Here is a 22,457-nt window from a genome sequence, read left to right as displayed (position 1 = left end):
CTTATTTTTTGAAGTATGATCCCTCTGAGATCACAACTTGAATTTTGGTACATATGTGGCTAGGAATTTAGGAGGCACATGTGAATTTTTTGAAAATGCTTTTCAGAATGTTGCGTCTTATAAAAAAATATACTCTTGTGACGTATCAGGTGGAAGCCTGTACAGTTCTGAGTGTAAGGTTGCTTTTCCTGTTACTTTATCTTGGTTCTGGCGTAATGGCATGCAACACGAATTCACATTTTGTCAAAACTTTGAAAACTAACTAAAATAAACTGAAGCATATAGAATCTTTTTTTCGTCACATTTTGCAATCTCTAACACATTATTACCAGAGAACAAAATCTCAAATCAGGAAACAAAACAGAGGAAAATTGCATTGGTTCAGTTGAAATGGAATGGATGCAGTTTACAGGGAGCCATTCAGAGTGAGTGTGATTTGCTGCTTGATGCACAGCAGAATGTATTGATTTTGTCACCCTAGGTCTCAAGCTATAAAACTGCCTTGCACAACTTTACCTATCAAGAATGAATAGAATGAGGAAGGTGGGTGGATGCAACAATGTTGCTATTTGGGATAGGAGGGCAAGTCTGTTGAGGAAAATGGGGAGATGGTGTAGGAAGAATTATATTCGTCGGCAGAAGCAGACAAGATTCCTAACTGTGGAGGCTTTGCAGCCTGTACTAATTATCATGCTTTGTTAATATAGCACCGTCATATGCTACAGTGCTTTAAAGACATTATCATCGCTGTCCCCATTGGGGCTCACAATCTAAATTTCCTATCAGTATGTCTTTGGTGTGGGACTAAACCCACGCAAATGGGGAAAACATACAAACTCATTAAAGATGTTGTCCTTGGTGGCATTTGAACCTAGGACCCCAGCGTTGCAAGCAACAGTGCTAACCACTGAGCCACCATGCTGCCCAATTGCAGTTGTACATCACTGCTGCTCAAAATATTCAAGAAGTGGGCAATAAAAGTCATGTATTACTCCATCCATAATCATTAGTATACAAAGGCTGACTGTTCATGTCACCCAATTAGGAAGTTGTTCTTGTAAAATATCTTGCCAAGCACTCAAGGTGGTATGCGTTAGGACTGAGATGTAGAAAAGGGGTCATTGATGGAACTGAAATTCTGCAATGTACAATATTAAGTGTTACGTTGCAGAATACGGAGTTGGAATATGCAGAACTTTGACTCAAACGGACAGTGCTGCTGTCAGAGCAAACATCATCCTGCTGTGACAGACACAGACGAGTGATGTGCCATAAATTCCATATGCGCTCTATTTCCTCCACACTGATATGCTTGATGGAGGCAAAGAAGGGCAACTGTGACCTATGTTTGGTAGTAGTAGTACTACCCAGATGACTGGTGCCAGTGGTGTTTGTAGTCCCGTCTGATAGCTGCTCCCACAACCTTCACAGGCGTGTATTTTTTTTTTTAATAAAAACAAACTCCCCCTGCATCGGTGGTGGGCTAATAATTGAAGCGTCTGTTTTCGCGTGACATTGTTATGCCACAAATGCCTTGCAGTCAATCAGCTGACATCATTGGGCTGCTGCTGTATGGCTGCAGGGGCCTTGGGAGACCAAGGCACTAACCACAGTGGCTTTTCGGAGGTGAGAGTATATGTAATTTAAATTTTTTCAATGGGGACTACTTCATTAAAGAAAGGATTGTCCAGATAGTAAATAGCCCCTCTTTTTTTCTATTCTTTGATAACCCAATTAAATTTAAGTGGCCAAAAAGGAAGTTTCAAAGGATGCTAAATGGGTACATGCCCAGGAAGATAAATGCAGCAAGGCAATAGCCCACAGTTTGGTGTGTTGTATATGCTTTTCAAATAGGACTAGTAAATAGAGATGAGCGAATTTTTCAGCAAGCTATAGGGCTTAACGAATAAGCTGCAGAGGGAACCCGGACACCTGGAGCGCGCCGGATGATCAGTGCCGCAGCTGCATGTGTCGAGGCTGTGTCACTGTCACAGCACATGCATGGAGAGCCTGTGTGTTGGGATCTCCATGCATGCGTTGTGACAGTGACACAGCCGCTACACATGCAGCAGAGGCGTCAGATAGCTGATCAGTCAGCGCGCTCCAAGTATCCGGGTTTCCTCTGCAGCTTCTTCTTCTGGTTTATAGATCTTTAAGAATGCAAATAAAAACCAAATCAGTGCAATTTTCTTCACAAGAACCTGGAGGTGGTGTCTAATGAATATATCACTGTCAGTCAGTCTATGGGTGCAGAAACTATCATGACCTCCCGTATCGATTGATTTACCTACTATATGACTCCCATTTTTTATCTTCACAGTGCTGTAGTAGTTTATTGCCCATCAGGCCTTCCTCTCCTTACGTGTATTGTGTAACTGTGAGCTCCTCTCTCTAGGCTGTGAAGTGCAAAATGGCCGAACCTTTTATATAAACTATTGGTCCCTCCTGAGTGGAGATTTGATGAGATAGTTGCAAGGCATTGTGGGGGAAGCCTGCATGGCTGCACCCATACTGTGTAAACTGGAGCTGGCCAAATCGAATCGCAAATGGCTTGAATTGGCTGGGACCTGCAAATTTCATAAAAGTCTTCACTCATCACTTCAGTCATCGTTATATGCACCTAAAATTCTGATGTAATGTCCAAGAACCAAGAAAGCCTAGAAAAGGCTAAATTCTACGATCCATACTTCACAAAGCTTCTGACATGTCAGAAGTTTTGACAAATTGGGATCTAGCTAAAATGAAGAGGAAGTGTTGCTTACCTATGAAACGAAGATCTCCATAGAAAGTGTACTTCCAGCCTCAGAGGAGAGCAACGTTTGCAGTTTGCTTGGCCTGACACTAAGCGCTTCCCATGCCTCTACCTCCCAAAGTAGTTTTCTCACACAGCCTCTCTAGCTTGATAGTTCACTATTTGAATTACTTGCCTGGTGCCAGACATCACACACAGTCCACTATCAATCAAGCTAGAGGAGGGTCCTGTGTGGGGGAACAACTTCAGGAGACAGATGCTCTGAAAGTGCTCAGTCATGCCCACAGCACTTATATGTATCATTTGCATGTAAATTAAAGCATCAATTTCTCTGGACCTCAATAACAAATAGAAGATATATAGGTGTTGATGGATTTTGCTTGCAACATCTGCATGCCCATATTTGCAGATAGGTGGGTGTGGTTTGATCTTATGGACAGATTGCTTTTAATTGAGGAGGATCCAAATCCCACGAGATCAATACTGAAACCATTTATAACATTAAAAGTGCAGTTACACTTTTAAAACAAAGACTACAAATTACCCTTCAAAACTACCTGACAAATTTAAGAGGCCGCTATATATTGCACCATGTTTTTACTTCAAACCCAGGACAACAGCTGCAGAGCAATGCATCCAGATGGAGTAATCCGGCAACATCAACCCTATTTATAACACTGCTCTTCTGGAACTGACATAATTCAATGCAATTTCCGATGCCTGCTAACATTTGGAAGCAATGCTTAGTAAAGTCCTACTCACCTTCCAGTAGTCTGATTGTAAACTGTAGTACCTCTGGTATGCAGATAATGCTGGAAAGATAAAACAAGAGTGACGAGCGTGATTTACAAGAAAATACACCATGTGCCAAACAAATGCACCCTACTGACATAAAAGGTCTGCACTCTGCAACACTTTTTTGACATGGAAAAAAAAAATTATATACACACACATTAGTCTCTATGTTAAGCTGAATTCACATATCCGTGTGTCGTAGTCAGAGTATAGACTGGAAGTGTCCTACTGTATATGAGGCTGTTGAGTTTGTGACAAGAGATCTGCGGCCGATCAGTGAACCGTGGATGGATGTGTGCATGTGGTCTGTAAACTCTAGGCTGTAATCTTCAATGCTTTACATATTATCAGTCTATTTTCCGACTTATGTGAATGTGTCACAGGATTATTCCTGTAATACCACTGCTTTTACAGCCCATGAGGATACTATTCTCCCTTGTACTGACGGACGCAGAGGCTCTTTTCCCTGTAGATTCTGCCATTGGTTCTACGATTCTCTTTACGACACATTTAGGATTTAGTTTGTGAACCTGCTGTGCATTTATAAGACAATAGATACCAGAATAGAACACGTTAATATTGTATAGACTACCTCATTCACTTGCGTTACCTGCAGGATTATATTGATTTCCTGAGAGTATAGAAGCAGAATCTGTGCCTATGCCTACATTAAGTCCTTAAACAGAATATGTCAACAGGTTTTTGCTATGTAAATGGAGGACAGCAAGATACTGAACTCAAGGATGGGTCACATATCTGGCTGTGTGCTGCTTCCTTAGATTGCAGCTTTAATCACCTTGTGATTAACATTGCTGTGACTAGCTGACCTTGTCCGACTCCGTCCCCCTTCTCTGATAAGCAGCTCATTGTCTATAGCTATGTACATGGAGCCTGGTGTGGGCAGGGGCAGCTTTCTCAGCTCTGCTGCATTGCTAAATCTAAAATCTGTCAGAATAGCTGAACTCAGTAGACTAAGTGTTACATTGTTGGATTTAGGGTCTCTTTCCCTACATCCTGCTGCTCTCAAATGAGGTAGCAATAACATCCTGACAGATTCCCTTTAATGTGTGAACAGTGTCTTTCAATCTCTTATGTGATACTCCCATTACTTACAGCTAAGTGCTTTAGTTTATTGGCAGAACTTTAACCCCTTCACAACATTCGCCATACATGTTCGGCGCAAATCAGGACTTCCCCTTTGATGTGGGCTCCGGCACTAAGCCCATATCTTTTTGCAGCACGACAGATGATTTCAAAAGGGAGGGGAAGGGGAGCAAAAAACAGAATTGCAAAAACTAAAATGAGCTATGGCATTAAGGGGCATTTGCATCCCCAAGATCATATTACAATATGTAGTAGGTGTAATATTAGAAAATACCTCCAATTAGAAATGTAGTATTCTTCTGATTTAGGTCATGTCGCTTTCCCCATGTGCAGGGCATTGCAGTAACTTAGATATCCATTATGACGACCATTAACTAGCTAGCTCACTATACGAGTGGTTGTAAGTAGGGATGAGCTTTCCGATATTGAAATATCGGAAATCGGCCCGATATTCGCGATATCGGAATTCCGATTCCCGATTCTGGTATTTTTTTTCATATCGGAAATCCCATAATCCTTCAGCCTTTAAGCGCTCCGTGGAGCCATGTCAGTCAAAGGGCATATTGACACCATCACCGGTAGTTTTAATTTAATTGTAAAATCACTAACCCTAACTATCCCTAACCCTTACCACTAACCCTAAATCCTAATCTCTAACCATAACCCTACTAACCATAACCCTAATCCTAATAACCCTAACCCTACTAACCATAAGCATAACCCTAACCCCTATCCCTTACCCTACTAACCCTAACCATACTAACTCTAACACTAACCCTTACCCTACTAACCCTAACCCTGCTAACCCTAACCCTATCCCCTACCCTACTAACCATATACCCTAACCCTACCCCAACTAATCCTAAGCCAAAGAAACACCACCGCTGTTAAGAAGATGGCGACCAGTTTTCCTGCTACAGCTTTCGCTCTGTGAATTTTTCTATCGATTTTTTTGCTCCTCTGCCTCTGCAAACTCCTTCCGCATGATCCTGAGGTGTTTCCCATCCGTTTTATCCACTATATAGCAGTGTAGTGGTCATTTTGTAATTCGGATTTTTTTCTCCCATTGACTTGCATTGATATCGGAAATTCCGATATCCGATATTTTCCAATATCGGAAATCGGAATTCCAATACGATATTGGGCAATATCGCTCATCCCTAGTTGTAAGGGACATAGCGAATCTGAAGAACTATACTACACTTCTAATTGGAGGTATTTTCTAATATTATTACACCTACTATGTATTGGGATAGGATCTTGGAGATGGAATACCCTTTTAATGACAGGTACACCTGTTCACAATCATGCATCATAAAAGGAGCAATATGCTGTCTGATCTCTCTCAGAAGCAGCAGCAAGTTGGAGGAGTTACACATGCAACAAATTCTGTAAAATTTCAAGAGCCATAACATTTAATTCTTTAATCAGTGTATAGCACATGACTAAAAGAATGGATACCATTACTAGGTTAAGGTGTTTTATCTGTCCATTGCAAACAGGTAAATAAGCTGAAGCAAGCTTGGTGACTGTACTGGTCAACAAGGTCAATGTCATGTTTGATCGCAGTGTTCCGGGGGTTAAAGTGCCAGGAGCAGTCTGTGACCGCTCCTGGCACCTAGTGCCGGATGTCAGCTGTGAGAATCAGCTGACACCTGGCCGTGATCAGCCACGCTCCCCCTTGAGCGAAGCAGATCGCACATGACGTACTATCCCTTCCATGGACATTAAGGCACATGGATGTCGGAAAGGGTAAATTGGTGAAAAAAAATTCCAAACTTTGGCAAAATAAAAAAAAATAAATAATGGCACCATTTTCCGAGACCTGTAGAGTCTCAATTTTTCATGATTTGGGGCTGGGTGAGGTCTCATTTTTTGCGCGCTGAGCGGACGTTTTTATGGATACCATTTTGGTGTAGATATGATCTTTTGATCATCCGTTATTGTATTTTATTGCAATGTAGCAGCGACCAAACAAAACATAATTCTGGCATTTTTAATTTTTTTATGGTTATGCTGTTTATCGATCAGGTTAACTCTTATTCTGATAGATCAAGCGATTCTGAAAACGGCGATACCAAATATGTGTATGCATGATTTTTTTTGTTTTATTTTAAATGGGGCAAAAGGGGGGTGATTTGAACTTTTATACATTTTTTTTTTATTCTTTTAATATTTTTAAAAAACTTTTTTTTTTTAACTTTTTGCATGATTCAATAGTCTCCATGGGAGACTAGAAGCTGCAGTTGTCTTACCAGTTCTGCTACAGGCAGGTGATGATCAGATCACCTGTATGTAGCAGAAATGCTCTCTTGCTATGAGCGCTAACCACCGGGCAGCGCTCGTAGCAATCCAGCTTTGACAACCATAGAGGTGTGCTGGAGACCTCTGGTTGCCATGCCAACCCATCAGTGAACCACAATGACGTGACGGGTCACCGATGGGAGGGATTTCCAGCGCGTTTACCGGTAGCGCGATTTAAATGCCACTCTCAGAGATTGATAGTGGCATTTAACAAGTTGACAGCCATAGGTGGAGCACGATTCCTCCCGCGACTGTTAAAGGCACATGTAAAGCTGTTCAAAACAGCTGACATGTGCCGGAAAAGATGTGGGCTCAGCGCCAAAGCCCACATCAAACGGAGGAATTCCGAGGATATAAAATTACAAAAGCAATAATGCTCACAACAAACACAACTACCCACACTCACAATTTTGACTTCACTGTCATGAAAAAAAAAGGATGGGATCTAAAACATCCAACATTCTCCCAACCCTCCAGAAGCAATTTGGGATAAGCAATATTTTGCCAGCATGATGGAGCACCATGTCACAAGCGATAACTAAGGAGCTCAGTGAACAAAACATTGACAATTTGGGTCCATGGACAGGAAACTCCCAGACTGCAATTCCATTGAAAACCTGTGGTTTATTCTCAAAAAGTGGACAAACAAATACACTGAAATTGTGTTCATCTCCAGGCATTTATTACACAAGAATGCGATGTCATCAGTTAAGCCCCCGTTACACACTGCGATATCGCTAGCAATATCGCTGTAAAGTCACCGATTTTGTGACGTTACAGCGATATTGCTAGCGATATCGCTGCATGTGATACTTACCTCTGACCGGCTCCCCTGCTGGTTATCGCTGATCGCGCGAGAAGCTGCTGGATCATTTCTCATCGGTCACTTCCTGCGGCGCTTCCTGCTGTGACGACAAGACGCGTGGACTCGGGCGGGAGGACGCAGGATCGCCGCGTCTTGACAGGTAAGTAGCGATCCCCATCCCCAGCGAAGTCGCTAGTGAGATCTGCCTGTGTGGCAGCTCACTAGCGACCACCTAGCGATGCACCAGTGATCCTGACCGCGTCATATCGCTGGTCGGGATCGCTGGTGAGTCGCTAGGTATAACGGTAACCTTACAATTTTGCACAGGAGATGATATCTAGCATGCCAGGGCAAATTGCAAAAAATCTCAGAAAAGGGTCAACACTGCAGTCTTTTCATAATCTTACATATTTGTGACAATAAAAGTTTTAAAAACTTATGAAATGCTCATAATTTTACTGCAGTAAACAAAGAAACATCTGAATGAAAAAAATTTAAAAACGCAATAAAATTTCATGCTTGTGCTGTCATTTTTCCACTCTTTATTTTGAGAAATATAATATCCTCATCCTGTCCCAACTGCACCCAGTTTGTCAATACTGTGCAGAAACAGTGTGAGAACGCTAGCAGTCGCAAAAGTTTGACGCAGCCTTGAATTGCACCAAAATTGCGACTCTTCAAAGCTTTATATGCAAGAATTCTGGAGTAAAACATGTTATGAATCAGACCCACAGTTATTTTTTCAGTTCACATAGCCAACAGTGCTCTTTTTGCGGGATGAGTTGTAGTTTTGAATCACATCCATTTTATAAGTGTACTGAAAGTACTGTGAAATTTATAGGAAATATTTGACTGTATATTTATGATTTTGTGTTTATGGTGTTCATGACAACATGATTTCCAAGGTCAGTATGATTAAGGCATACATGAATTTTTAATTGTTATTAAAACCTCAGTGGCAAGAAATTTGTCAACCTGTATAACAAAAAAAATAATTTGTGCTGCCATTTTCTGAGATCCTTACCTAATTTTTTTATTGATGGGTTGATGTTCGTGCTTGGGAATTTTTTGCATGCAAGTGGACATTTTCTTTTTATTGATTCCATTCTTGAGCACATATGACATCCTGGTCACTTTTGTATTGATTTTATTGGCATTTTATTTATTTTTTTCCTTCTTTACGACGTTTATGTCAAGGGTTAATTTATATGTTGATTGCTCATATATTAATACCAAATAAGCTTATTTTTTATTATTAAACATGAAATAAAGATAACTTGAATTTTAATACTTTTTTCACTTTACTTTTACATGAGACAGTGATCAAACCAAGGTATTAGTGGATTGCAGTACATGCATAAAATTATGCACTGCTATGAAGTTCAGACACATGCTGAGATTCACAGAAGGACTAAGATGGCAGCCATGAGGGTTGCACACTCAGACATCCAGTGAACATGAAGTCATTCCTGGAGGACAGTGCACACGCTGATGGATATTCTAGCTCTTGCAACTTCATCAGGATGTTAGTGCGCATATGTTACACTCCAAAATGATGACACCTACGCAAGATGTGGAATGCAAGTGACAGAGAAAAGTGACCTATCAATCACTTGCAGGAGGCTGAGCCAGGAGGAGAAAGAGGTTTAAGTATCCGACGAGCTGTAAGTGAACACCAAACGCCAGCACTTTCAAGTTAATTTTGCATAAAAATTCACTGATGGATTACAAGACAACACAGACACAGATTTGTAAATTAAAGGTATGGTAGTATTTATCATTACAGGTACTTTACTGTGATTGTTACTTTGGGGTCTAAAAACCTGCTAACAGGTTTCCTTTAACAGCCTCGTGTATAATTATGTGACTGTTGAGTTTGGATCCATAATCTGAAAACAACTCAGAGGTATGAATACGGCCTTAAAGTCAGTCTACTTAGGCTGTAAAGAAAAAAGAAACAGGAAGGCAATGAAAAAAAAAAAAAAACATCTTGGGTATACATTTGAGGATTATACCAAAAATTTTGAGTCTTCCTATTAGGCCAGGGTCCCACTAATGTATCACATCTGATGCTAGAGCATTGGAGGCGATATGCCAACGACCCTCGGCACCTGCTCTGCTGCGGTCATGATCTGAGGGTCAGTGCTCTGTGCACAGACCTTCTCGCATCTCCTCCATTGCCGGCGCCCATGGGAATCACACTTCTATGGGTGTGTGCGATCTGATTCACGGATGCAATCGCATCATGCTGCAATTGTTTTCGCTTGCTGAGTCGGCATGAGAAAATATCACGAAACAATAATGTTGGTCTACTAGGCATTGCTCCCACCTAGCCAGAATCCTACTCCACACTGATGAGGGGCAACATCCCAAAACAGCTGTCTGTGGATGGATACCTGGCCTTGGTATTTCCCTTGTCATATCTGTAAACTCGTAAAGAGCTGGATATTGACTTAAAGGGCCACTTAATATGGTGGTAATGGTTTCCGAAAGGAGCCACCCCTTGGCTGGGTCCTTCCATGGAGGAAGATCTGGATAGTCCCGTGTTTGAGACTCTTAAATGAGGCTCCACGGACTTTATTGGCATGAGAAAATAATCGCAGATGTTAGCTGCCCTATAAGTTAACATTCAGCCGAGTCCAGACGGATTTTTTTTTATCAGATTGTACTCTTCCAATTACATCACAAGTGGGAGCGAGCACTTAAGGTGACAAACAAGTGAGTTTCCAGTACAAGCATTGGAGGCGTTCAGGGGATTCATATCTATAAGAGGCTAACCACAGTGTTCAATTTGGTACAAGTCTTCAAAGAAAAGGAGGAATGTGCTCAGTTTAGCCTGTAATATAGTTACAAACCCATCACATATAAAAGGAACATGGAAAAATCAATCACAAAAATACCTCTTTATATTCTTACCTTTTGGATAGTCTTCCAACAATAGGTTGAAATGGCCTAACTGACAGAAGAAATCGGACTCTACTTTACCCTCAGATTTTAAGATTAGAGCTTCATAGCATCGGACAGCCTAAAATAGAAGAAAAAAGGGTGTTTTTAAATAACCTTTTATACAAAATACTGCATCTCTGCAGCTTCAGGTTAGTGGTGCTACTGAGGTTATACATAATAGTGTAAGTAAGGGGCAAACAAATGAAAGTACTCAGTAATACTGGTCATCTGCAAAACAGTCCTCTCCTAAACTTCTCCATAAACATGTGGCGGCTCAGATTCTTCAGCCATGCTCATTTATTTCTATACAGAGTCTTAGAAAGCAGCTTTCAGCACAAGTCTGCATTCACACATCCATGCTACACGTGTTGTGTGGCTTTTTTCCCCTCAGACAGTAACAACGAGTACATGTAAAAAAAATATAATAGAAACTTTATTCAAAAGAAATATACCGTAATTGATACCAATTAAAACCAGAAAGTACACAATACGGACATCCATGAATCAAGGAAATATAATTACTGCATATACTCGTGTATAAGCCGAGATTTTCAGCCCATTAACGGAGAGATCTGCCATTGGTCGTTAAGGGCTTAATGTATTCTTGCTCTGGGAGCACACCAACGTAGTGTTAACTACTGAATGCTATGGGGCGTGCAATGAAAGAGTAAATCCTTTAACATCAGGGCCTACTTTGAAGTAGGAACTAGGACACAATTTGCGTGGCCCCGAAGGATGGTATAAATATCCAAATGGCTCTTGGCAGAAATAAGGTTTCTCACCCCTGGCTTAACCCCTTCACGACCCAGCCTATTTTGACCTTAATGACCTGTCCATTTTTTCCAATTCTGACCAGTGTCCCTTTATGAGGTAATAACTCAGGAACGCTTTAAACGGATCCTAGCGATTCTGAGATTGTTTTTTTGTGACATATTGGGCTTCATTTTAATAGTAAATTTAGGTCGATAATTTTTGCGTTTGTGAAAAAAATCGGAAATTTGGCGAAAATTTTGAAAATTTCGCAATTTTCAATTTTTATTCTGTTAAACCAGAGAGTTATGTGACACAAAATAGTTAATAAATAACATTTACCACATATATAACCGAAATAAAATTCCACATGGTCAGGTGGAGAAAAACCTCTAGACCACAACATAGAAAACCAAAAAATTGAAAACCATAAAGGTAAAAAGGGGGATCAAGGGTAAATTTAATGAGGAAAAAGGATATAAATGGCTATCAAGGAAGCCATAGGCGAAACGCGCGTCGAGGCTCCTGGTGTCCCACACGTGCCTTCTGCACCCACTCCCTATTATATCATGACTGAAGGTAACTAATCTAATATTGTATTTACCTATTTGCTCCCACCTGTGCCATTTATGCAATGCAGTCCACGACACAGCCATTTACTTTATCTAGGTGTTTTACTATGGCTGTGCCAGATATGGTAAAAGGGGAGTACTCAACCTTACTGAGAGTGGCTGCAGCTTTGTGTTAGGCAGTGTGTGACAGTTTCCCTTCCTTCTCTATTTTTGCACAGAGAGACATTTGTCCTTTTTATATGCTGCTAACCTTAATACGCACAATTAGCCATTTAAGCCTGTATTTCGTTGTGAATACATTGTGCAGTCATTTACTGCGTGTTGGCATATGATTGTACACATAGGACATATGTTTTTCTTTTTATTTTGGTGATTTATTCTATGATTGTTTTATTTAATATTTTCACTGTCCCGTGTTTTGTTTCCATGTTGTCACTATTTAAATTTTGTTGTTTAATAAAATAAAATATATTTTTTTGCTAATTATTCATTGTTTATGGAGCCTCTATTATATCAAGGAGTAATGGTATTATACATCTATACTTATAGTTATTAATAGGCGAAGGATAGTTATCCGTATGGTACTACTGATAATTCCTTGATAACCATTTATATCCTTTTTCCTCATTAAATTTACCCTTGATCCCCCTTTTTACCTTTATGGTTTTCAATTTTTTGGTTTTCTAACATTTACCACATGTCTACTTTACATCAGCACAATTTTTGTTAGGAAGTTATAAGGGTTTAAAAGTTTGACCGGCAATTTCTCATTTTTACAACAAAATTTACAAAACCATTTTTTAAGGGACCACCTCACATTCAGAGTCACTTTTGAGGGGTCTATATTGGAGAAAATACCCAAAAGTGACACCATTCTAAGAACTGCACCCCTTAAGTTACTCAAAACTACATTCAAGAAGATTTAAAGCTGGAGTCACACATAGCGACTTAGGCCTGTTTCACACTTCCGTTTTTGACCATCAGTAAAAATCCGCAGTTTTTAAAAAAAAAAAACGGATCTGCCATTTTTTTTTTTTTTGCGGATCCGTTTTTTTCCCCATTGAGATGCATTACCGGCAGATCTTGACGGATGGCCATCCGTTGGATCTGTGTTTTTTGCGGATCCGCCAAATTTTTTCCGTCCGCCGATATGCCCGGACGGACCATGCAACGTTTTTTTTGCTGCAGGATCCGCATTTTAGAGTGTGCATGCCCGGAGAAAGGAAGTCAGCTGGAAATTTAACCCTGAAATCATTTCTGGCGGACGGAAAAAATTTCTCTCTCTCTCTGGCCTACGGTTCCTTTAAAATTCTTCATTCATCGGATCCGTCAAAAAAAACGGTCCGGTGACATCCGTTCACATCAGTTTAGCAACGGATCCGCTTTCCGCCACTGACACAAAAAACTGAAGTGTGAAACAGGCCTTACCAGCGATCCCGACAACGATATCAACCTGTCAGGATCGCTGGTAAGTCGCTATGTGATCGCTGGTGAGCTGTCACACAGACAGCTTCACCAGCGATTAGCACAGTGACGCCGCGCGCGGCATCGCTGTGTTCGTTAGCGCTGATGCCATGGATCCATGTAAAAAATAGAATTAAAATAAAAAATATTGTTATTCTCACCTTCCGACGTCCCACGCAGCATTCCTGCCTCTCTCCACGCTCCGGTCCCAGTAATCCTTTGCGAGAATTACCGCGATGACGTCCGTTCTCGCGGGATCGCGAAGTTTCGCGGTCAGTCTTGCAAAGGATTACTGGGACCGGAGCGTGGAGAGAGGCGGGAATGCTGCGCGGGACGTCGGAAGGTGAGAACAACAATATTTTTTATTTTTTTATTATTTTACAGGTGATCGCTGGTCTCCCGCCTGTCAGACGCAGCAAGGCGTGCTGGCCAGCGGGAGATCAGCGACGAAAAAAAATGTCCAGAGGTTTCTTGCAGCGATCAGCGATACCGGCAGGGGGGCCGGTCGCTGATCGCTGTCACACACAGCGATCTCGCTGGTGAGATTGCTGTTGTGTCACAAAACTTGTGACTCGGCAGAAATCTCGCTAGCGAGATCGCTATGTGTGACTGGGCCTTAACCCTTCAGGTGCTTCATAGGGACTAAAGCAATGTGGAAGGAAAAAAATGGACATTATAATTTTCCCAACAAAAATGTTCTTTTGGCATAAATTTTTTCATTTTCACATGGGCAACAGGATAAAATGGATCCTAAAATTTGTTGGGCCGTTTCTCCTGAGTACACCGATACCTCATATGTGGTCATAAACCACTGTTTGGATGCACGGCAGGGCTCGGAAGGGAAGGAGCGCCATTAGACTTTTTGAATGAAAAAATTCGCTCCAATCGTTAGCGGACACCATGTCATGTTTGGAGAGCCCCTGTGTGCCTAAACATTGGAGCTCCCCCACAAGTGACCCCATTTTGGAAACTAGACCCTCCAAGGAACTTATCTAGATGTGTTTCACTAAAGTTTATAGCGCAGAGCCGTGAAAATAAAAATCTTTTTTTCCACAAAAATGATTTTTTTAGCCCGCAATTTTTTATTTTCACAAGGGTAACAGCAAAAATTGGATCCCCAAAGTTGTTGTGCAATTTTTCCTGAGTACGATGATGCCCCATATGTTGGGGTAAACCACTGCTTGGGCACATGTCGGGGCTCGGAAGGGAGGGGGCACTGTTTGACTTTTTTGAATACAAAAATGGCTGGAATCAATGGTGGTGCCATGTCGCGTTTGGAGACCCCCTGATGTGCCTAAACAGTGGAAACACCTCAATTCTAACTCCAACCCTAACCATAACCCTAACCACAACCCTAACCCCAACACACACGTAACCCTAATCCCAACCCTAACCACAAGCCTAACCCTAATCCCAACCCTAACTCCAACACATCCTAACCCTAATTCCAACCCTAAAGGAAAAATGAAAGTAAATACTTTTTTTTTTAATTATTTTTCCCTAAGTGGATGATAAAGCAGGGCTGTGGAGTCGGAGACGGTATAAAATGGACCGACTCGACTCCTAAAATATATAATAAATTGGGTACAGTAGTTCAATGCAGAATGTGCTGAATATTTTTTCATAGGAATTTGGGAAAGTTATGAAATGTCCTATAAATGACTGTTCTATTCCTGATCTAAGGCTTCATTCACACACAGCGTTTTTCCTGCGTTTTTTGAGGATATGTTTTTCAGTTGCAAAAGCAGATCAGCTTTTGAAAAAACCGCATCACCTGAAAGGTTTTTGAGCTCATAGATAATGTTTTCAATAGCAAAAGCAGATTAGAAATCTGCTCTATATATCCATTTATCCATATCTGTATCCATATCATATCTGTACCAAAAAGAATGAAAGCCGGATAGCACACAGACTAACACTCCTTTTTTTTAGCACCAGTCAGGGACACCTCAAAGCTGCCCAAAAGGACGCCCAGGACAGGCATTGCTCGTCTTCAGTAACATCAACAGATAGTTGGAATAAATAGACTGCATTCATCACCACATCTTCTTAAGGTGCAGGCTTTATTTTCAAGTGTAGGGGTGTGAAGTATGAGGTTCTGCAGCAGCTGAGGTGTGCAGTATGAAATTCTGTGGAATAGCATGAGGTTCTGCCCCCCCCCCTCCTAGGTTTGACCCTGGCTACGTCCATAGTGTGAATGTAGCCTGAGGATCTAGGCTTTGTCTTAGCTGAGATAAGTCATAGTGTGTGTGTGTGTGTGTGTATACACACACACACACACACACACACACACACACACACACCACAGACCAAAAGTTTAGACACACCTTCTCATTCAAAGAGTTTTCTTTATTTTCATGACTATGAAAATTGTAGATTCACTCTGAAGGCATCAAGACTGTGAATTAACACATGTGGAATTATATAATTAGCAAAAAAGTGTAAAACAACTGAAAATATGTCTTATATTCTAGGTTCTTCAAAGTAGCCACCTTTTGCTTTGATTACTGCTTTGCACACTCGGCATTCTCTTGATGAGCTTCAAGAGGTAGTCACTGGAAATGGTTTTCACTTCACAGGTGTGCCCTGTCAGGTTTAATAAGTGGGATTTATTGCCTTATAAATGGGGTTGGGACCATCAGTTGTGTTGTGCACAAGTCTGGTGGATACACAAGTGATAGTCCTACTGAATAGACTGTTAGAATTTGTATTATGGCAAGAAAAAAGCAGCTAAGTAAAGAAAAACGAGTGGCCATCATTACTTTAAGAAATGAAGGTCAGTCAGTTCGAAAAATTGGGAAAACTTTGAAAGTGTCCCCAAGTGCAGTGGCAAAAACCATCAAGACCTACAAAGAAACTGGCTCTCATGAGGACCGCCCCAGGAAAGGAAGACCAAGAGTCACCTCTGCGGCAGAGGATAAGTTCATCCTAGTCACCAGCAGCTCAGATTAGAGACCAGGTCAATGCCACACAGAGTTCTAGCAGCAGACACATCTCTACAACAACTGTTAAGAGGAGACTTTGTGCAGCAGGCCTTCATGGTAAAATAGCTGCTAGGAAACCACTGCTAAGGACAGGCAACAAGCAGAAGAGACTTGTTTGGGCTAAAGAACACAAGGAATGGACATTAGACCAGTGGAAATCTGTGCTTTGGTCTGATGAGTCCAAATTTGAGATCTTAGGTTCCAACCGTGTCTTTGTGCGACGCAGAAAAGGTGAACGGATGGACTCTACGTGTCTGGTTCCCACCGTGAAGCATGGAGGAGGAGGTGTGATAGTGTGGGGGTGCTTTGCTGGTGACACTGTTGGGGATTTATTCAAAATTGAAGGCATACTGAACCAGCATGGCTACCACAGCATCTTGCAGCGGCATGCTATTCCATCCGGTTTGTGTTTAGTTATTTTTCAACAGAACAATGACCCCAAACACACCTCCAGGCTGTGTAAGGGCTATTTGACCAAGAAGGAGAGTGATGGGGTGCTACACCAGATGACCTGGCCTCCACAGTACCATACCTGAACCCAATCGAGATGTTTTGGGGTGAGCTGGACCGCAGAGTCAAGGCAAAAGGGCCAACAAGTGCTAAGCATCTCTGGGAACTCCTTCAAGACTGTTGGAAGACCATTTCCGGTGACCACCTCTTGAAGCTCATCAAGAGAACGCTAAGAGTGTGCAAAGCAGTAATCAAAGCAAACGGTGACTACTTTGAAGAAACTAGACTATAAGACATGTTTTCAGCTGTTTCACACTTTGTTAATTATATAATTCCACATGTAATTCATAGTTTTGATGCCTTCAGAGTGAATCTACAATTTTCATAGTCATGAAAATAAAGAAAACTTTTTGAATGAGAAGGTGTCCAAACTTTTGGTCTGTACTGTATATATATGTAATCGATAATATACAGTGTATTACATATTTACAATTTATTACAGTTTGTGTTCTAAAGTTGTATTCCAATAAATAGATATTATGTTCTACCTAAACATCTTGATTATTGGATCATAGAAATGATTAAATGTCTGGTGTTCACATTGTACTAAAATAAATTTTTCACTTAAATATAAGCAATATATGTGGGAGTCGGAGTCTGAGTCGTGGAGTTGGTGTAAGGGAAATTGAGGAGTCGGAGTCGCAGGTTTGGCTTACAGACTCCACAGCCGTGTGATAAAGGGGGGTTTATTTACTATTTTTTTTATTTTGATCACTGTGATTGGCTCATGCTGTCTGTTATATGTGACAGCAGACATAGCTAGGATGACAGTAGTAGTCCCAGATGACACTTAAGTACATTCACTATGAGCTGTTTGTCGCATGGGTACACAACACACACAGACAACCGACAGCGACGCCCACTGACAGACATGCACATATTCTCCGCCCACAGACTCTTCCTCCTTCTGACATTTCCTTTTCTGCGCTTTTTCAAGCAAATCTGCAACAAATCCGCAAACCTTTTTACACCTGCGGTTTTGCTGCTGATTTAACTGACTCAATGGGTGCAGAAATGCTGCAGATCCGCAAAAAGAATAGACATGCTGCAGAAAATAAAATGCTGCAAATAAGGATGGAAATATCCACAGCTTGTGCACAACACTTCAAGAATGACACTGATTTTTGCGGGACGAGTTGTATTTTTCAAGGATACCATTGGTTTTACCATGTCGGGTAACCGAAAACGGGAAAAAAAATAGAAGTGCGGTGAAATTGCAAAAAAAGTGCAATCACAGACTTGTTTTTTTGTTTGGCTTTTTTGCTAGGTTCTCTAAATGCTAAAACTGACCTTCCATTATGATTCTCCAGGTCATTTTGAGTTCATAGACACGAACTAGGTTCTTTTTTATTTCAGTGGTGAAAAAAAAATTCCAAAGTTTTGTAAAAACAAAACAAAACAAAAAAATAATAATAAGTGCCATTTTCCGAGGCCTTTAGCATCTCCATTTTTCATGATCTCGAGTTGGGTGCAGGCTTTTTTTTTTTTTTGCGTGCAGAGCTGACATTTTTAATGATACCACTTTTGTGTAGATACGTTCTTTTGATCGCCCATTATTGCATTTTAATGCAATGTTGCGGTGCCAAAAAAACCAGTAATTCTGGCGTTTTGAATTTTTTTTCTTGCTGCGCCGTTTAGCGATCAGGTTAATCCTTTTTTTTTATTGATAGATTGGGTGATTCTGAATCTGGCGATACCAAATACGTGTAGGTTTGTTTTTTTTTTTTTTTATTGTTTTATTTTGATTGTGGCAAAAGGGGGGCGATTTGAATTTTTTTTTTTTTTAACATTTGGCATGCTTCAATATCCTCCATGGGAGAGAGAGAGAGAGAGAATTTTTTTATTTTTGTCCGGTACCCAGAAAGAATTTCGGGTTAAATGAGTGTCTGGAGGATCCGCCAGAGAAAAAAACGTTACAAGCTCCGTTCTGAAATCTTTGAGGATGGTGACGGACAGCAACTTTTGGCGGATCCTCACAAAAAACGGATGCAACGGCCAGCAATCCGTCACAATCCGCCATTAATGCAAGTCAATGGGAAAAAAACGGATCCTCAAAAAAAAATTGAGGATCCTTTTTTTTTCAAAACCTGGCGGATTGTGACTGATTGTAAAAAACGTGAAAGAGGCCTTACCAGGAACATGGTGTTATCCTAACACATCAGCAGAAGATACAAAAGAGTATACAAACATTACAGCATGGGGTCACAGCTGATTATTTGAAGAAAAACATTGTTTAACCCCTTCCTGACATCAGACGTACTATTCCGTCCATGGGACCCGGGCCCCTATGCCCATGGACGGGATAGTATGTCTAGCGCGATCAGTGGCGCCCACGTGGTGAGCGCCGCTAATCGCGGCCGGGTGTCAGCTGATTATCACAGCTGACACCCGGCACAATGTGTCAGGGGCGGTCACGGACCGCTCCCGACACGTTAACCCCTTGCACACCGCGATCAAACATGATCGCAGTGTACCAGGGGTTAAAGGGAAGCATCGGCAGGGAGGGGGCTCCCTCCGTGCTTCCCTGAGCCCCCCACGGCAGCGCAATGTGCAGCGCTGCTGCGGGGGGCTCCTTTCCTGCAGGCCCCCGAATCCAAGATGGCGACGGGGTCCTTCGGGGGCCTGCAGGAAGCTGACTTCCTCAGTGCCTGCAAAGCGCAGGCATGAGGAAGCCTTCTGCACTACCTGTGACAGATTGCTGATCTGTCACAGTGATCTGTGATGTGACAGATCAGCGATCTGTCACAGGACAGTGATGTCCCACCTGGGACTATTTAATAAAGTTTAAAAAAAAATAAAAAAAAGTGTCAAAATAAATTTTAAAAAAAATAAATTAGAAAAAAAAAATATTCCCCCAATAAATCCATTTTTTGGAAATAAAAAAAAAAACAATAAAAGTACACATATTAGGTATCGCGGCGTCCGTAACGACCCGCCCTATAAAACTGTCCCATTAGTTAACCCCTTTAGCGAACCCCTTAAAAAAGAAAAAACGAAGCAAAAAATAATGATTTATTATCATACCGCCAAAGTGTAATAACGCGCGATCAAAAAGACGCATATAAATATCCATGGTACCGCTGAAAACGTCATCTTGTCCCGCAAAAAACGAGCCTCCACACAGCATCATCAGCGAAAAAATAAAAAAGTTATAGCTCGCACAATAAAGCGATGCAAAAATAATTATTTTTTATATAAAATAGTTTTCATTGCATAAAACCGACAAAACATAAAAAAAACGACCTAAATTAGGTATCGCTGTAACCGTACTGACCCGAAGAATAAAACCGCTTTATCAATTTTATCGCACGCGGAACGGTGTAAACGCACCCCCCCAAAAGAAATTCATGAAACGCTGGTTTTTGTTCATTCTGCATCCCAAAAATCGAAATAAAAAGCGATCAAAAATGTCACGTGCCCGAAAATGGTACCAATAAAAACGTCAACTCGTGCCACAAAAAATAAGACCTCACATGACTCGGTGGGTCAAAATACGGAAAAATTATAGCTCTCAATATGTGGTGATGCAAAAACTATTTTTACAATACAAAGCGTCTTTTAACGTGCGACAGCTGCCAAACATAAAAACCGCCATAAATAGTAAATCAAACCCCCCGTTATCACCCCCTTAGTTAGGGAAAAATAATAAAATTAAAAAAATGTATTTATTTCCATTTTTGGGTTAGGGCTAGGGTTAGGGCTAGGGTTAGGGCTAGGGCAAGGGCTAGGGCAAGGGCTAGGGCAAGGGCTAGGGTTAGGGCTAGGGCTAGGGTTAGGGTTAGGGTTAGGGCTAGGGTTAGGCTGAGATTAGGGTTAGGGGTGTGTTGGGGTTAGGGTTGGAGTTAGAATTGGGGATTTCCACTGTTTGGGCATATCAGGGGCTCTCCTAATGTAACATGGCGTCTGATCTCAATTCCAGCCAATTCTGAGTTGAAAAAGTCAAATGGTGCTCCTTCCCTTCCAAGCTCTGCCATGCACCCAAACAGTGTTTACCCCCACATGTAGGGTATCAGCCTACTCAGGTCAAATTGCAAAACAATTTTTGGGGTCCAATTTCTCCTGTTACCCTTAGGAAAATAAAAAATTGGGGGCAAAAATATCATTTTTGTGGAAAAAAATTATTTTTTTTATTTTTACGTCCGAGCGTTATAAACTTCTGTGAAGCACTTGGGGGTTAAGTGCTCACCACACATCTAGATAAGTTCCGTAGGGGGTCTAGTGTCCAAAATGGGGTCACTTGTGGGGAATTTCAATAGTTTATGTACATCAGGGCCTCTCCAAAGGCAACATGACACCCGCAGACCATTCCATCAAAGTCTGCATTCCAAAACGTCACTACTTCCCTTCCGAGCCCTGATGTGTGTCCATACAGTAGTTTTTTCCCACATATGGGATGTCAGCGTACTCAGGACAAATTGGACAACAACTTTTGGGGTTCAATTTCTCCTGTTACCCTTGGGAAAATGAAAAAATTGGGGACCAAATTGATCATGTTTGTGGAAAAAATACGATTTTTTTTATTTTCATGCCCTGGCATTATAAACTTCTGTGAAGCCTTTGGGGGTTCAAAGTGCTCACCTCACATCTAGATAAGTTCCTTAGGGGGTCTAGTTTTCAAAATGGTGTCATTTGTTGGGGGTTTCCACTGTTTAGGTACATTAGGGGCTCTCCAAAAGCAACATGACACCCGCAGACCATTCCATCAAAGTCTGCATTCCAAAACGTCACTACTTCCCTTCCGAGCCCTGACGTGTGTCCATACAGTAGTTTTTTCCCACATATGGGGTGTTAGCGTACTCAGGACAAATTGGACAACAACTTTTGGGGTTCAATTTCTCCTGTTACCCTTGGGAAAATAAAAAAATGGTGACTAAAAGATCACGTTTGTGGAAAAAATACAAATTTTTTATTTTCACGCCCGGGCGTTATAAACTTCTGTGAAGCACTGGGGGGTTCAAAGTGCTCACCACACATCTAGATAAGTTCCTTGGGGGGGGTCTAGTTTACAAAATGGTGTCATTTGTGGGGGGTTTCCACTGTTTTGGTACATCAGGGGTTTTCCAATCTCGACATGGTGTCCGATCTCAATTCCAGCCAAAAACGTCAAATGGCGCTGCTTCCCTTCCGAGCTCTGCCATGCGCCCAAATAGTGGTTTACCCCCACATGTGGGGTATCAGCGTACTCAGGACAAATTGCACAATAACTTTTAGGGTCCTGTTACCCTTGGAAAAATAAGAATTGAGGGTGAAAAGATCATTTTTGTGGAAAAAATATGATTTTTTAATTGTACGGCTGTATGTTATAAACTTCTGTGAAGCCCTTGGGGGTTCAAAGTTCTCACCACATATCTAGATAAGTTCCTTGGGGGGGTCTAGTTTCCAAAATAGGGTCACTTGTATGGGGTTTCCACTGTTTAGGTACATCAGGGACTCTCCAAACGTGACATGGCGTCCGATCTGAATTCCAGCCA

At 41.4% G+C, this 22,457-nt stretch overlaps 1 protein-coding gene across 1 annotated transcript in view; it reads right to left on the bottom strand.

Annotated features, from left to right (window-relative positions):
* The window catches only part of KDM6A (lysine demethylase 6A), a 112,925-nt gene that overhangs the window by 26,341 nt on the left and 64,127 nt on the right, over window positions 1–22,457 (bottom strand). Inside the window, exons 3-4 of the mRNA XM_073566066.1 lie at window positions 10,677–10,785; window positions 3,515–3,564 (exon numbers count right to left, since the gene is read on the bottom strand). Coding sequence (XP_073422167.1) covers window positions 3,515–3,564; window positions 10,677–10,785 — 159 coding nt within the window. The remainder of the gene's footprint in view (window positions 1–3,514; window positions 3,565–10,676; window positions 10,786–22,457) is intronic.

The sequence above is a fragment of the Dendrobates tinctorius genome, unplaced genomic scaffold (assembly GCF_039654945.1).
Source record: "Dendrobates tinctorius isolate UK_male_01 unplaced genomic scaffold, ASM3965494v1 ptg000016l, whole genome shotgun sequence".
NCBI classification, from domain to species: Eukaryota; Metazoa; Chordata; class Amphibia; order Anura; family Dendrobatidae; genus Dendrobates; species Dendrobates tinctorius.
This window is presented reverse-complemented; position numbering and strand designations above follow the sequence as displayed.